Source organism: Aquarana catesbeiana, linkage group LG04 (genome assembly GCF_042186555.1).
Source record: "Aquarana catesbeiana isolate 2022-GZ linkage group LG04, ASM4218655v1, whole genome shotgun sequence".
NCBI lineage: Eukaryota > Metazoa > Chordata > Amphibia > Anura > Ranidae > Aquarana > Aquarana catesbeiana.
This window is the reverse complement of record NC_133327.1, coordinates 618896356-618914133: the sequence shown is the minus strand read 5'-3', so window position 1 is coordinate 618914133 and position 17778 is coordinate 618896356. Positions and strand designations below refer to the sequence as shown.

At 43.5% G+C, this 17778-nt stretch overlaps 1 protein-coding gene across 5 annotated transcripts in view; it reads right to left on the bottom strand.

Annotated features, from left to right (window-relative positions):
- CDC42BPA (CDC42 binding protein kinase alpha) overlaps positions 1-17778 on the bottom strand; it is a 360647-nt gene that overhangs the window by 20264 nt on the left and 322605 nt on the right. For all 5 annotated transcript variants that reach the window (XM_073628296.1, XM_073628295.1, XM_073628298.1 and 2 more), the window contains 6 exons: positions 17615-17677; positions 15235-15828; positions 10189-10286; positions 9465-9549; positions 7714-7837; positions 4698-4815 (listed from right to left, as the gene is read on the bottom strand). In XM_073628296.1, coding sequence (XP_073484397.1) covers positions 4698-4815; positions 7714-7837; positions 9465-9549; positions 10189-10286; positions 15235-15828; positions 17615-17677 — 1082 coding nt within the window. The remainder of the gene's footprint in view (positions 1-4697; positions 4816-7713; positions 7838-9464; positions 9550-10188; positions 10287-15234; positions 15829-17614; positions 17678-17778) is intronic.

The following is a 17778-nucleotide window of genomic DNA, read 5'->3' as shown; positions in this document are numbered from 1 at the left end:
CACCCCCTTCACCCTACCCAAGAACTCCTGCTGTCTAGCCCTTCATCAACTTTAGGACTAATACAGGATGCAGGAGGCACCAGTAAGAGCTTGAGGGGACCCAGGAGATCATCATGACTCTCAGAAGTGTCAGTTTTCTAGTATTCCTCTTTTAAAAGAGCAATGTTCGATGGTGCGGGCAGCAGGAGAGGTAAGTACTTTTTTATATTCTTTAAAGGCTAAGTTCACCTTTTTTTTTCCTTCTAAATTCCAGCTCCCCTATACACATATTGCACTTATTTTACAAAAATAAAACAGCTTTCCATTAATTTTACACAGGCTTACTTCACTCTTTGCACAGCTGTTTAAACACATGGCTCGATTACTTCTGCCTTACTTCCTGGTCAGACTTTAGGTCATGACACAGGAAGGAGTTGACAGCTGAGGGTAGATGGTGCAGGGTGTGCGCTAATGAGATCAGCTGTCAACTCCTTCCTGTGTCATGACCTAAATTCTGACCAGGAAGTAAGGCGGAAGTAATCGAGCAGTGTGTTTAAACAGCTATGAAGAGAGTGAGGTAAGCCTGTGTAGAATTAATGGAAAATGGTTTTATTTTTGCAAAAGAAGTACATTAATGCTATATTGGTACATAGGGGAGCTGGAATTTAGAAAAAAAAGGTGAACAAAGGTGAAATTAGCCTTTAAGGAAGCTGCTATATGAAGTTTTAGATCGCAGGACAGGGTCACTTTAAAGGGTCAGCTTTACAACAAACGTTTTGCATCTTAGTGAATTTCCTGCCCCAAGCAAATTATTTTCTGTCCTTTCTCATTGCAATGCTGTTTTGATTTCCAAATATAACAAATTGATCTTGATTTCCTCTGACCTGTTCACACTATGTGTAACCTGCAGATTTCTGCACTAGAATACCACAGGTCTCTGGAAGGCTACACAAAATACAAAACATTTTCTATGTGTCCGGTTCACACTACAACAGAGCTGTGAGGTGCAGAGCAGATTAAAAAAAAAAAAGAAAAAATATAAAATTGCAAAATGCATGGCACTGCTCCCTTAAAGCCAGGACACAACAAAGCACTACTTGGGAGGACAGCCAACATGCAAACAATGCTAAGCAGGTGCCCAGATTATTCACATTTTTGTGCCCTGTATGGTGGGGGGTAACTAGGATTGTGCATTGTCTGTACTGTTTAACCACCACCAACACTGACAGCTATGACACAAAGCTTCTTCCCCATACATAACTGTTTAGAAGGGCACTACGTTTTTTGATTCACAGAAATATTTGTTGTTTTTGAGAGATCACATTGGGTTTAGGGGTTGGTTTTGATCATTAAAAACAATAGGGGGAGGGTTGAAGAATTAGTACAGATGAACACAGCCATATTTTGGAGCCTTATCCATGCTGCTGGGAAAATTCTGAATTATGGGCCTGTGTCTAAGGCGGACAATAATAACAAGTTTAAAGCTGAACTCCAGGCTGCTGTATAATACATAAATTAATGCAGCTCTGTAATCATTAATACATCACTAAATGTATTTGTTCAAATAGAAGCAGGGTAAGTGCCTGTAGTACCTAATATCAGCCTCTTGCAGTCCCTGAGCTCTGACTTAAAGAAGGAGATGCAGCACAAGGAGCCAATGAGTTGTATTACAGTGCAAGGATTATGCTGGTAGGAGGAAAGATCAGAGCGACAGGGAAGTTAGTCTGTTGCTTTTCCTTAACTGTCCAATCACTGGCTGGAGGGGGGGCAAGATCTGTGTTACTCAACTGCAGCATAAAAATGAGGTCCCTTTCCCTTCCAGACAGGGCTATGCTGTGGAAATACAAATCCTTTGGGAGCTAAAGCAGCTCCTATAATATATGATATTAAAGTGAACCTTCAGTCATTTTTTCAACTTTCCATCTATTAAATCTTCTGCCCTTGTTGTTTTAACTTTGGATAGTAAATACTTTATACAGTAAATACCTTATACAGCCCACTTCCTGTTTGGTCATTAGCCTAGGCTTATGACATCATGCACAGCTCTCTCTCACTCTCGTGAGTTTTCCAGGAAGGGAGGGAGGAGGAGTCATAAGAGGGCCAATGAGAGCTGCAGGGCTGCAGAGCTGGAGATGTACCTCTGTGTGTCTGTGTAAATCCAGGAAGTGAACAGACAGCAGCTTCAGCTGCCCAAAGTTAGAATGGCTGCAGCCAGACTTAGTGGAGGAAGATTTCTGCAACATATTTGGCAAGTACAGAATCGCAGTATATATAAAATAATATGCAAAGTGGTTGGAGGGAGGCTTCAGAATGGCAAAGATGTTTTTTATTACAAATTATGTGAGCAGACTGCAGTTCCTCTTTAAAGAGCTTGTTTGCCTGAAGTTCAGCTTTAAAGAAAAACATTTGTAGGCTGCTGTTGTTGAGTTTCCTTTTGGAAATGCTAGTTGTCAAGTTGCTCTGTTATTCAAAAGCTTCAATACTTTGAGTCACTTATTTGGAACAGGTAGGCAAACTTGTTCCCACTTTCCTCTGACTGCACCTGTTCTGCTTCAGTGACAAGAGGACAAACATGGCCAGGGAATTAGTATTCCCAAAATTTCCAAAAGAGGTCAGTAATAGTAGCCTTCACATTTCTCTTAGTACAATTTAAAAAAATGAATAATGATTGCAAACTTTGGGCACTGTTAGATAACACCTACAACCAAGTTCATGGAAGAGGGATGTCTTTGTGTGTCCAGCAAAGTCACAAGACTCTCTGCAGCTTGATTAACAAACAGCCATCACCTCCCAATTGATGAACTGTAAATCCAATCATAGAGTTTCACCTAATGCAGAAATCACTGCCCCTTACAGTGCATAATTATTATTATTATAAACACCACTTGCAAGGTAGTGTGGTTGGTGAATAAATGGTTAGGGACTATACAACATGACAGCACCATCATTCACGTATGCCTAGGGCAGTGACATCTCCATATAGAGATCTGTCAACTCTTGCCAATTACTAGCAGACCTGGATTTTATATTTTCTAGAATCTCAGGAGGAAAGAAATGAGGCTTACAAGTCAAAAAAGACAGTCACTGATGTTAATTCAGCAGGGAAAGAACCTGTTAAAAGCTATGGCAGACATTGTGAAATCAGAAACAGTCTGTCATAATAAATCCTTGTAATTTACTAATGTCACCACTGATAAAGGAGGCATTCATGTCCTATGTATCTATTACACAGGCTTCGGCTGGTCTAAGGCCGGCCATACACAGTTCAATCTTGGCCGGTTCAGCAGGAACCGGGCGAGATTCAAACCATTAATGAGCAGGCTGAATTACCAAGTTGATCGATCAATCAACTTGGGTACAACCAGCCTGACAGATTCGCTTGTGATTATCACAAGCGGCTACTATAGCTGCTAGCGATAATCACTGTCCTCTCCCGTCGGGAGATAACATACAGGACCAGTGGTGGGCACTGGTCCTGCATTGGATGTTTCAGTGACAGGGGCAGCAACAAGACCAGCAGGAAGAATGACTTTGGGGGATCAAATAGCTTTTTGGGATTATCTCAGTCATCAGCTGGGGATGTGGGCGGTAAGTAGGCTTTATCTTATATATAAATGTTAAGCTATGTTACCAGTATTACTGGGATGAATAGAGTGTGATAGAAGGCCTGATATGCATACCTTTCCAGGAGAAAATGCACTTCCAGTGCTGGTTATATAACCAATTAGGTATTTGGTCATGTGATTTCTATTGAAGTTAAGGCTCAGCCAATCTATGCCAAGCCTCTGGTTCCACAGAGATCCTGTGAGCAGCACCGAAGCAGCATTTACTCCAATAAAAATAAATATTAGACCTTTAAATTTCTGATCAGCAGTAAACAGCATAGTGACTAAATAGTCAATGTCCTCTTCCATCTGGCACACTCACCTAGCCTGTCTGAAGGACGGCAGGAAAAGTTCAGCTCACGGTTTTACAGTCATTTAAAACTTCCACATTTTTTTTCTTTTTTGGACAGACTGGCTGCTAAGAAGTCTGCTATCTTGCATTAATACCGCATCAGTCATATTGTCTACATGGCATTTGTATGCCCTCCCTATGTGTACATGGGATTCTTCCCAAAGTATATGGATAGTTACACTGTATGTATAGCCAAAACTTTTTTTTCACACTGTATAAAGTAGGGGATGGTTAAAACCCCTGTCAGTTTATTTTTTGCTGTTTGTGTCCTACTGGGGAGATTCCTCTTTACTTCTTGTCATGGAGACGCAACAGGAAGTAAGAGAAAATCTCTCTAATTAAGAGGAAATCCCCTCTAAGATCTGTTGTCATCTGAACAGGTGACTATTTTGGAGGATTTACCCTCACCTATTGTTTTGATGCAAACAGTATAATTTTGGATTTTCCATCACTTTCATCCCTAGTGGCAATGTTCACCAAGACAGAGAGAGAGGGGGAATATCAAAAGGGACACAGACAGGAATAAAAACCTGACAAAGAGTTAACCCCCTCAAACTCTATATAAAATGAAGAAAACAAACGTTTTCATTTTAAATACACTTTAAATTACTCTACCATAAGTGTGGCTGGTAAGGACATTGGAGTGTAAGCTCCTTTGAACAGGGGCTGATGTCCTCTGTAAAGTACTAATATATAACACATATAAGGGCTCTGTACTATACAGGTGTCATTCTCCTGTTCACCACCAGGTGGTCTCTCACCATAGGAAGATCTTTCAGGATCTGGATGCCGTCACCGGGACCCATGTGTGCTATGTGGTTGAAGTTTGTGGGGTTGGAAATCAGTTTGTTTCTCATCTCTGGGTCTCGTAACATTTCCCTTGAGGACCAGGAAAAACAGAAGAGGAATGAAACTCGACAACTGGACATGACTGCGATAACATAAATGTGCCATGGCATACAATAACCATATAGCTCTCATTTTATTTAGCGCTGCACAGATAAAGCTGAACTTCAATCCTTACCTTCTTTTTCCCACAGTTGTAGCAAGTTCCTCTCCTGTGTTGAAATCGGTTACTTTCTATTCCCTGCAAATTTGCATCTCCATAATATAATCCCTTAAAGCTGTAGCAGCTATCTTGAGTTTGCCTTAATTTACTATCTGAACAACTTCAATCAACATCAATCCCCTCTCCTCCTGATCTGTGCTGTTAGCCAGTCTCTCACAGCTATTAGATTTCTCTGCCATCAATCAATTTTGCTTATGATCATGCATGGGCATGATCTTTAGGGCTGGTGTAAGTCACTGTACTGCTTCTCAACACAATATATGAAAGAACACATCCCCAGCATCCCTTTAGATCAGGGGTTTCCAAACTTTCTAAAGAAAGGAGGGTTTACATACAGTCCTTCAGACTTTTTGGGGCCACTGTGGCCAGTGGGAGTAGAAAAGGTCCAGACATCCGTGGAAAAAAATAATGCCCCATTGTTTGTTTCAGTAAGAGTAATTGACCCATTGTTGAGGTCATTGAGCTCCATCATTGGTGCCATTGAGAGGAATTGCTCCCCAATGTTGGTGTCAGTGGGAGGAATTGCGCCCCATCGCTGGTGACATTAGGAGGGAGTGTGCCCCCCTTCATTTGTCTCAATGGTGGGAATTATGCCCTATTGCTGGTATCGGTGAAATAGTGCCCCAAAGGCTGGATAAAAGCAAGTAAAGGGCCACATTTGGCTCCCGAGGCGCAGTTTGGAGACCACTGCTTTAGATGTACATGCTCCTGATTAGCTGTGCTGATCGGTTGCTTAATTACATGCTATCAAAACGTAATCAAGCAATTAATCAGCACAGCTAAAGGTCTGCCCCACCCAGTGACCAGCAGATTGGTAGATAGGAAGGGATGCCGGAAATGTGTTCTTTCATATAGTGCGCAGGCTCTTGAAAAAAATAAATACAAATCTAAAGCAGGGTAATACAGCAGCCTACCAATCTTACTGTCACTGGGTTTCAAAAGAGGCATTTCTTATAAGCAAAATAATGTGGTTGAAAAATGTTTATTGTATGATGATCGGGAAGGAGGGGGGAGAGGGGACGTTCAAGCGATTGGCATTCATTTCGATGCTTGTCCCTCCGCAAGTATCGGCTGGAAAACTGAATGACAACAGCTTATGCAACACTAATAATTGATTCAGCATAGGAGGTTGTGAGATGATTGGATTTTATGTTATTCAATGGTATATATGTATGAGTAAAAATAAAAACTTGTAATGGCATGCATCTTTCCAATATGTTGTTTCAACAATATTTTATGTGGACAGAAATAAAATTCTGTAAGCTTTATACAATTTATTTTGTTCAGGTTATTTTAATAACTTGGTACCTTTTATGTTCCATGATTTGTATATTATGGTATTGATAGGTTACAACTGGTAATATGGCATATAGATTATAAATCAGTCCATTTATATAATTTTATTTCGTCCTCAAAGGACCCTGAAGGACCTAAACAAGGCCAACTTTTCTATCAGCAGCAAATAAACAAACACGTAAATCAAATCGTTGTCTATATGATGGTGTGAGCTCCTCCCAACATATCTTTATATAAATTACCCGGTTTACTAAGCATTGAATTAGAGTGCATATAGCGGCAAAAAGAAAAAAAAAACATATACAGTACATCTCTGCAATGCATCCACATTTCCATGTTTTATCCTTTTAAAGACCCTACAATTACAGAAAAATACATGTTGATCTCTCAGAAATTCACACAGTTTGTGTCATCAATTGTCTACTAAAATGCTGAATTTTGTCAGCCCTGCCCAGTTTTCTTTATTTTGGTAAACTACTTTCTACATCTCTACAACACAGGGACTAATCTTTCTAAAGTTCAAGATAAGAACCAGGAGGGCTAATTAGACTCCTTAAAAAAACACTGGAACAGTGCAGGTCAGTTTTAAATCCCTGAAATGATCAACTGGTATTTTTTTGCACTCCTCAAACATATAATGTATAACAAAACACTTTTGATGGCATATATAACAGACCATAAAGAAGCAAATAAGTGCAGTTTATTCTTAGGGTTTATGTATCCATCAAGAGAAAAAGTGGCCAATTTTCTTCCTGGTCGCTGTGTATTCCACCGTTTTATGCTCTCTCACCTCCCTATTGGTACCATAACACTCTCTCAATGGCAGGAAGAGAAGGTCACATCACTTACAAAATACACAGTTATATGAAAGGATCTGATCACTTTTTCTTTTTGTGTGCATAATTTCAAAGACACAGGTATACTCTAAAGCAGGGATATGCAATTAGCGGACCTCCAGCTGTTGCAGAACTACAAGTCCCATGAGGCATAGCAAGACTCTGACAGCCACAAGCATGAGACCCAGAGGCAGAGGCATGATGGGATTGTAGTTTTGCAACAGCTGGAGGTCTGCTAATTGCATATCCCTGCTCCAAATTCAACTTGCCAAGACCGAATTAATGGAGCCGCCATTGTTGAAAATGTTAGCAATCTGGCTGACCACTGCCTTCAGAACATTTTGAGGCACTGACCTGGAACAAATAACTAGAAAAGACAGAAAAAAAAAAAAAATCAAAATTCCAAATCTGCATACTAGTTAGATGTCAGTGTGGGTAGAGCAGGTCAGGCTGAGAACATGACAAGTCCACCCTCTAAGATATATAATTCTGTCAACTGGGAAAATTCTACATTCTGGAATGAAAAACATTTCTATGCTTTGAAACTAACTCAATATGCAGGCTGTGAGCTGTTACCTCCTCTGCTGCATCCTCTCCTCCTCTGGGACACGGAAGGAGTACCTCCGTTTATTGTTGATGTTCCTCACCATTTGTTTCCGGCTGTTGTCTGACGTCTCAGGAACCACCAGCTCATCCCCTTCTGGGAATACAAAGGAATTATCCCAATTATGTTACTAGTATTACCTACTGCCATTTATTACTGTACTTTTGCCACCCGTGTAACACATTCATGATTTATATTACCTGAGGACTACTGGCACCTTATGAACCCTGTCATGATTGTACTTCAATGTATGACTATACTACTCCCTGTAATACTGCCACCTGCTTTATAATCAATGTATGACTTTACTACTCCCTGTATTACTTCCACCTGATGAAGACTATACTACCATTTGCAATACTGCTGTCTGATTAATGCATTTATGACTATACTACCCCCTATATTACTGGCATCTGAATAATGGCTTAATGACTATGACAGGGACATGCAGTCAGGGGAGGCAGGTGAGGCTCTGAGCATAAAAAACAAAACAAAAAAAAAACGATCAACTTTGAGGGTCATGGCTCGGTGACCAGAGGTCACAGAGACCCAAAATTTGGGGGGTAGGTAGCTGAAGTCCTACCCCACCATTGGTCAAATTTGGGGCTCCTATAATCTATGGTTCTGGAGATACGAGGCTCCTTGCGCAGCCTGTCAGAAGCTACATACAGAGCGGCCAGTTTAAATACAAGCTGGCACACTGTTGCAGCAGACTGAGAGGATGAGCTCACAGTGCCTCTCCTCACTTCTTGTCAGAGGCACTGAGCTCAATGGACAGCTTGGAGTCTTCGACCAATGGTAAAGTACCATTGGCCCAAGCTGTCCAATAAAAATGCTGCAGTGGCGGCTGACCTATCACTGCAGTGTCATACCATTACTTTAGGGAGGGGTGTGCTACTATGCACACAAAGGATGTTTCCAGATACAAGACTAAAGCCTTGTACACAAGGGCCAAAATTGGTCAGTTCGGCTTCTGTCAAACAGGCATCCTGAAAAACCAGCACCTGATCAGTGTGTTATGGTGGGGGGCAGTCTCCCATGTCAGAATACAAAAAACATCAGGGGAGATCACCACACTAACATCGCCGCTTGTGTTAGTACAGCGTTCGGCACGCTGGGTTACATGAAGAAAGAAAAAAAACACAACATCTAGTGTACCCAGCTTAAGGTAGAACATATACTGTATATGGTGCAAATCATTCACATACTAATTTTTGCAATATTTTAACCTGTACTCAGTGGTCTGGCTCAGGGGTCTCCAAAGGGCCAGTTCTTTAAGACTTCAGGGGAGTCGGACTATGACAGGTGAGAGTAGAAAAAAAGGAACAGTGCCCCATCACTGGTGTCAGTGGAAGAAATAGTGCCTCATTATTGGTGTTAGTGGAAAGAAAAGTGTCCCATCATTGGTGTCAGTGGAAGGCATAGTGCCACATTATTGGTATCAGTGGGAGAAATTATGCCCCATTGTTAGTGTCAGTGGAAGGAATTTTATGCCATCATTGATGTCAGTGGGGGGAATAGTGGCCCATTGTTGGCATCAGTAGGAGCATAGTGCCTGATATCAGTGGGAGGGGTAGTGCCAAAGGGCCGCAATTTGGAGACCACTGGTCTAGCTGCACTCTGTGGATGAGCTGTATACCCAGGCACCTGTATTTACAGAAGTCTGGCTCTGAAAGTCTGAAACTTTCATACACAAGTCAGAAAGAATTTTACATAAACTTACCGGCCATCTTATTTTTGAAATAGATTAGCCGTACAGTTTCCAATCCTAGAAGATTGAGAGAGCCTTCTGTGTTCAATGGACGCACCTAGCAAAGACAAAGGGGGGGGGGGGGAGGGGAAGAAAGTGCTTAGCTGAAAAAATAAAGCGCTCACTGGAAACAACAGATGATGTTTTAGCTCAATGACAAGCACACATTGACAGTCTGCAGTTCCCGGACTGCTCTTCTGTTCAGTGGAATATAATCCATAAGAGTGGTGCTTGATGAGTGCTGAGAGAGCTAGTCCCAGCAACAAGTAAAAATCAATCTGAGACCCACTAATGCGCAAAATTTATGATGACTTAAAAGCCGAATTCCAGGCACAAAATAATGCAGTTCTGTACTCATTAAAGCGGTAGTAAACCACGGCAGTGGCAAAAAATAAAATAAATACCTGTATGGCAATTGCATAATGTGCTAGTATACATCGCATACTAGCACATTCTCAAATACTTACCTTAGAAGGAAGCCCTCCAGCGGCACGCTGTCACTGCTGAGAGGGCTTCCATCTTCCCGGCCTTCGGCTGTATGAGTGGCCGGAGCCGCGATGACGTCACTCCCACGCATGCCCGCCCTCGCTCCGGCATGAAGCTCTGAAGGTCTGGCATGGTACGTTTGTCTGGAGTTCAGCTTTAGTGATTTAACAAGTTTTATCTGCAGCCAGGGCAAGCATGCAAATCAATTTACCTTCTTCAATGGACTGGTCTGAATCCACTCCATGGAATTGATGTCATAGACGTCGACTGCATTTTCACTGTAAACAGAGAGGTACGGGGCATTGTAGCCTGCAAGTGAAAAGACGCTGAGATAAAGATGGAAGCACACAAAAAAATAGATAAGAAATAACACCAGAAATAGTACCAGAAACACACGACCGCCTTGTTTTCCATAATGATACACTGACTCAACCTTGTTTATGGATTGACACTTACCCTTATACCATGGAAGCCACTTGCTACAAAGAATCCAATATTCACCCATAAGAGACTGCAAGTGGTGTACTGATGGAGCACACAGACATCACAATAATCAACCAGTCACACTGAAATTGGGTAGGGTGTCAAAGTCCTGGTTGCATATATGGAACTACAGTTGTTTTGGATAACTTGGAGAAGAGTGACCTTTGTTAGGTTTTTATTGGTGCCTGTGTCCTTGCTGGGGAGATTAACCTCCCTGCATGTTCTGGTGATCACTGCCAATTTTCAAATCACTGCCTGTTGTGGCCCAGGTACAGTAAGTAGGTTTTTCCATGCCATCCAAAAATGGAAATGATTTGACTGCATTTTCACTCTAGCCATCCAAATTTTAAACTTAAATTGGAAATAAAGTGGTGTCACCTACAGCAACCAATCAGATGTTGTCAGATTGTGACATCGCTGCCCTGCATCCTACCCAGTCCAATCAGAGAACACTTTGCATTCATTGAGAACATACAAAGTGTTCACTGAATGGCGCTCGCGCTAAACGAGGAACCTTCTGTGTTCACAGTGCAGCTGGGCAGTCGCTTGCTCATTTACAACACAAGCGCTGACTGTTCATTCTCAAAATTAACAGATCAGTCAGCGATGCAGGGCTGTCTTGGTGCCATGGATGTGTACCAACAGCTGGCACACCACAAAGCCCTGCATTGCCGACTAATTATTTAGTAGTGTAAAAGGAAAGTCAGCACTCCGGGGCTGTCTCATTCTTCTGCTGGATACATACATTAATTAGTTGAATTAGTTAATTAAAAATAAATTATTTTCTATCCCCCAGAACGCAGTCAGATATTCCCTGGCTCAACAAAGCTTGTTATTACCTATACAGTTGTAGCACAGTTGTAGCACCCGCGGCCGCCGAACACAGACCCAGCCAGCTCCGTGATACACAGGAGGAGATTCCCTCTGTGTGTATGTTACCAGGCAATGATGAGTTTGTATTAATTGGCACAGTGATGCTGCATTCATGGGCACAGTGAGGGTGCAATTGTGGGCACAGTGAAACTGCATTCATGGGCACAGTGAGGCTGTAATGGTGGGCACAGTGAGGGTGCAATGGTGGACACAGTGAGGGTGCAATGGTGGGCACAGTGAAGCTGCAATGGTGGGCACAGTGAGGCTGCATTCATGGGCACAGTGAGGCTGCAATGGTGGGCACAGTGAGGCTGCATTCATGGGCACAGTGAGGCTGCAATGGTGGGGACAGTGAGGCTGCAATGGTGGGCACAGTGAGGCTGCAATGGTGGGCACAGTGAGGCTGCATTCACGGGCACAGTGAAGCTGCATTCACGGGCACAGTGAGGCTGCATTCACGGGCACAGTGAGGCTGCATTCACAGGCACAGTGAGGCTGCAATTGTGGGCACAGTGAGGATGCATTCATGGGCACAGTGAGGCTGCATTCATGGGCAGAATGAGGATGCAATGGTGGCAGCACGGCTGTCGAACACAGACCCAGCCAGCTCCGGGATACACAGGAGGAGATGCCCACTGTGTGTGTGTTACCAGGCGATGGTGAGTTTGTATTAATTGGCACAGTGATGCTGCATTCATGGGCGCAGTAAGCTTGCAATGGTGGGCACAGTAAGACTGCATTCATGGTCACAGTGAAGCTGCAATGTGGGCACAGTGAGGCTGCAATGGTGGGCACAGTGAAGCTGCATTCATTGGCACAGTGTAGCTGCAATGGTGGGCACAATGAAGCTGCATTCATGGGCACAGTGAGACTGTAATGGTGGGCACAGTGAATGGGCACAGTGAGGCTGCATTCACGGCCACAGTGAGGCTGCATTCATGGGCACAGTGAGGCTGCATTCATGGGCACAGTGAGGCTGCAATGGTGGGTATAGTGAGGCTGCATTCACGGGCACAGTGAGGCTGCAATGGTGGGCACAGTGAGGCTGCATTCACGGGCACTGTGAGGCTGCAATGGTGGGCACAGTGAGGCTGCATTCATGGGCACAGTGTAGCTGCAATGGTGGGCACAATGAGGCTGCATTCATGGGCACAGTGAGACTGCAATGGTGGGCGCAGTGAGGCTGCATTCATGGGCACAGTGAGGCTGCAATGGTGGGCACAGTGAGACTGCATTCACGGCCACAGTGAGGCTACATTCATGGGCAAAGTGAGGCTGCAATGGTGGGCACAGTGAGGCTGCATTCATGGGCACAGTGAGGATGCAATAGTGGGTATAGTGAGGCTGCATTCACAGGCACAGTGGGGCTGCAATGGTGGGCACAGTGAGGCTGCATTCACGGGCACAGTGAGGCTGCATTCACGGGCACAGTGAGGCTGCATTTGATGGGCAATCGTGCGTGATTGTGTAGACAGGGCCCCAGTGCACTGTATTGCCCGGGGGCCTATAATGCTTTTAAGATGGCAATGGTTGCTAGGTGTGGTAAATTTAGTTCGACTCTTCTGTAAGCAGAGCAGCTGGGGTTAATTTGTGTTTTGATTGTGCAGTGCTCCAAGGCTTGTGGCTCTGATACCTCCCACTGTTTTATGGAACTCTGTGGATAGTTCTAGTGGGTTGAGGAGCAGAGACTGTAGCCTGAATATTTATGGAGCTCCCACCAATCCCTGAGGAGGCAAGGCTCGGTAGGTGGGGGTACATCCCATAAATACTCAAGAGCCTGACAGGAAGTAGAGTCCAGGGTCCAGTTGCCTGGAGGGGACTCTTGCCTGTGCTGGGGGGGGGGGGGGGGGGGCAGGAAAAGGAGAGAGGAGAAAGGGAAGGAGCTGCTGGAAGCCTCACACCCTTTACCAGCCTCAGCTAGGCTTAGCTGGAACCATTCTGAAAGCAAGATCCAGCTTGTACAACAGTGTGCCCATACAGCAGCCTCTTGGATTCCAGGAACTACTAAAAAGGACTGAGTGAGTAACTTTCGTTTCTACTTGCCCCAAGCCTGTACAGGGAAGACAGTGAGGTGCAATACTTTACATGTCTGGGACCAGGGGACAGCTTAGAGCCAGCGCAAAGCCAGAAGCACCCCATTTCTCTAGCTTGGGACAGAAGAAGCCAGGTGCTTTGGCTTTCCTGCAAAGAGCAGGAGCCTTTCCTTTTTATGTTATTCTAGCTGCATCATCATTCCCATAGGCAGGCATCACTTTTAAAGTAAGTTCTTAGCAAGCAAGTCCTCAAGAGTTTATTTAAATTCTTCAGCTCTGGGTATCACATACATCCCTTTTCCCTATCCAAGTTTATTCCCTAAATAAACAAAACAAAACCCCTGAACTGATTATTGAGTCTTTGTGAAAGCATAAACATTCAATTTGCCTGGCTGTGTGGGAAAGACCCAACAAATCCAGCGGCCCGACAGGAGTGAACGCTACACAGTAAATGTTAATATCCACTTATATTTTATGTACTTCGTAATGCATCAAACTCTTTTTTAAAACAATCCACTGAGCTTACCAGAACTAGTTCTTGAGGTAGTCTATTCCACATTTTTACTGCTTTTACTGTGCAGAAGCCTTTCCATATGTGGGAGATTAAATCTCTTGTTAAGAGTGCCTCCTTGTCCTTTGTAATGACCTAAAAGTGAATAACCTAGCAGTCCTGTCATTCTTCTGCTAGTGCAGGAAGAATTTTATAATGTCCACAATTAATCACTACAGCCTACCATGAAGCATGGTTTTTCTATTTTGGATATTGACTGTACACAACAGACTAGGAAAAACAGGAACTTCCACTGCACCAGCACCAACAGATAGATCACACAGTAAATGGTCAGTCAGTTCTGCGGGGCTGTGTGAGCTATCTGCCGGTGCCGTGTTTTTTTTACTAGCAGCCAGAAACTAATCACACAGCCCCTCAGTGCTGATTTCTCATTCAAAATAGGAACTGATCAGTCAGCACTGAGGGGCTGTGTGGTAGACTTGCTGCTTGATAGCAAACACCCACTGCGCTGGTAGATAGTTAGGGGGTCGTACCCCAGGCCCCAGAGCAGTCATGTGTGCTGCTATGGCGATTGTTAAGCCGCTCGCTGTCAATGCAATACTCACACTTGACGCTGTGCCCTGCAGAATCTACAATTCAATGCTGCACTAGTTTCTATGTTTTCCTCTTTAATTTCTACCTGGTGACCCTTCCAGCAACACTTTCTGTCCAAGGGTGACAATGCTCACTTACTGTACCTATGGAGGAGCAGCAATGTCACCCCAGAACAGAAATACAAACACATCTTTCTATTTTCATCTTCATTATATGGGGAGGGGGATAAGCAGTTTACAAATGATAGCTTGGAAGGAAGACAACATTTTTTTTTTATATGACTTCATAGGAAGTTATACTGCATTTCTGGCAAAATCAACAGGTATGTTCTGTACTTAGCCTGAAAATAGAAAAGTATAGCAGCTACTACATCTAAGGATTGATAAGCTGTTATATATTACATCTTTGACCTTGAGTTTATATAACCTTTAACCGATCTTCTCTCCCAGTTAATGACAAGACCTACTACATAGAAGCCAAAGTGTCCACATCTAACATTGATGAAAGATAAGCTGGAAACAACACAGCTTATACATAGGTTATCAGTGTGCTATGAATCAGATGTTCTACATGCACAGTTAGCTACACAGATAGGAATGATTTTCAAATCTCCATGTTATCCTGAAATGAGTTATGAGCCCCTTGATTGATACGCAAGTATGTTCTGTTTTTAAATACCAAAAATGTATCTCTTAATTATAAAATCATGTCAAACGCATATAATACAATTGACCACAATGGATGTTTTAGGCAATTGACTTACAGCAAGACATAGGAACCGCCGGCCACATCAGCTCCTGTTGCCGTGACCTTCGACCCTGGCAATCAACATAAATCCCAACGCTGCTAAAACACAGCAGGTATTCCTTATTTGAGATCTCCACCGCGCATATGGCATCCGTGGGTTGCTGCGTGATGAAGGACAACGTGTGGTCATCATTGTGGAGGAGGCTGGAAGGACTTCCCTCTGCATGCAGCGGGTACCTGATAAAGCCTGACTGATAACCCACGCACAGACGCTCATTAAATATGGCCATCCACTGGACGTTGCCCGGGACCTGGATCTCCTTGATCTTTTTGTGGCGGGTCTTGCTTTGGTTAAGTTCATAGCAGAGTACCTGCCTCTTCATAGACACACACAGGCAGGTGAGGGCGCCATGCCGCACCTGGCCGGACGCTATGCCCTGGCAGCCCTTTGTTTCAGCCAGCTTGAAGAACTCAGTCTCTCTGCCATCCAGAGAGGCCAAGGGGTAGAGGCGGACATGGCGATTTCTCCCAGAAATGACGGCAATGAGTTGCTCTTGTGGGATCAGCTCCACCTGATGGACTTTCTTGTTGTCCCCGACTCTGATAATCTCTGCCATGAAGGACCAAAAGAGAAATTAAACTTCAAACTCATTTCCACTAACAAATCAGTCAAAAATGTATTTTCTTAGCAGCTCTGTGAAATTTCTTTGTTATTGTCTGCATCTCATTGGGGACATTTCCCTTCACTTCCTGTCACATAGATACAACAGAGAAAATACCCTAGTTGTCAGATGTCCCTATTGGATTATTTCCTCCCAATTCCTGTTCCGATGACAACTGTAAAACTTTGGACAGAGTTCTCTTCACCTTCTGTCTGTTGGATGGGTGTTGGTTATTTTCTTGTGTATCTGACAAGTGTCAGAACCAGAACTGACAGAAAATCCGTCCAATGTCAACATTAACTCATTTTCTAACAAAGTGGGGAAGCTTTAGAATGAACCATCAGATTATTTTTGAGAAGTGAGACCGATGGTTTTATACATACACTCCCAGCAGCTGAGTGTGTAAATCTGACAAGCCAACCACCAGCTATCAGATGGAAGCAATTGGGTGGCTGTACAGTCACCTGATCACTTCCACACACGTCACTTCCAGATTCTTGTGTCACTGATTAAAGTGTAAAAAAGAAAAGAAAAAGTTATATCCAAGCTCTTAAACCCTACCTCTCCAAAATAAAATAAGATTGTGCCCCTTCCCCGCATAGGAATGTAAAAACAAGCTTTAGGGGTGCCCAAGTATGAAAATATCCATTGTGCCACACGTTACATATCACTGCGCACACTGGAGCGAGAGCAAAAATTCTAGGGCCATTATTCACAGTAAACTCTAAACTAAACTGATGACCTGTATCCAGCATGCAGGAATTGTAGTATGCTTTCAGAAAATGCACAAAAAAAACGCCAATGCGATGCTATAAAAGTCTATGGCAAAGCGCAGGTAACCTGCAGGTACACTGTGCTGCACCCACAGTGAGCAAAAACTGCGCTGCATCGGTGTGAAAGCACCCTAAAGAGTAATCAAACCAATTGGAAAGTGACAAACAAGGAGTTTCAGATTTCAGCCACTCTCTACTCCAGGGGTGTCAAACTCAATTTCATTGAGGGCTGCATTAGCATTACGGTTGTCCTGAGAGAATAGTGACAGGAACTCAACCCCCCTGTTGAACTGCATCAAAGCGTGGGTGTGGCCAAACTGAACTGGGGAAGATCTTAAAGAGGCAATACCAGGAGTTTAGTGGAGTTCAGGGGGGCCCTATGTACAGAGTGCAGAGTTCAGGGGTGTGCTACATACATAATGAAGAGTTTAGGGGTGCGCTACATATGTAGTGCAGAGTTCAGGGGTGTGCGGTCTACAGAGTGCAGGTTATAAATACACTACATACCAGGTGCAGGGTTGAGGAGTGTGCTACATACAGAGTGCAGGGTTTAGGGGTGTGCTATGCAGAGTGTGCAGGGTTCAGCTCTCTTTCACAGGTTGTCCACATCACACTTCCACCCTTCCTCGACTCTGACCTCTGCACCACTCTCCTCCATCCCCCACCTTTGTATACATCTTCCTCTACAGCCCTCATATTATGACTTCTAAGTTTACAAGTGACAGTGGTGAGCAGCGGGCAGAAGGCGGAGATGGCTAAGCAGAGTTCTGCCATGTTATGGCTGAAAAACAAGCCCTAGGTGGGAGGGCCACATGAAATGGCCTTTGACACATATGCTCTACTAGGTCCAAAACTAAAGAAAATGTTTTGTCTGCAGGTAGTTGAAACCTTATTCCCCGTTATAAATATTACCTCAATTTGCAAATGTATTTAGCTGAACATATAGACATAGTATTCTTACCATCTTTGGTGACATGAACAACAAATAACCCTTCTTCATTTCCAAGTGCTATTCTTTCATGATCTGTAGAAGACAAAATAGAATCCAGTGATATAGATAGAATATACTGTATAGAATAAAAGCATCTCTATCCTTATTAATGATAAAGTAAGCGTGAATTACAC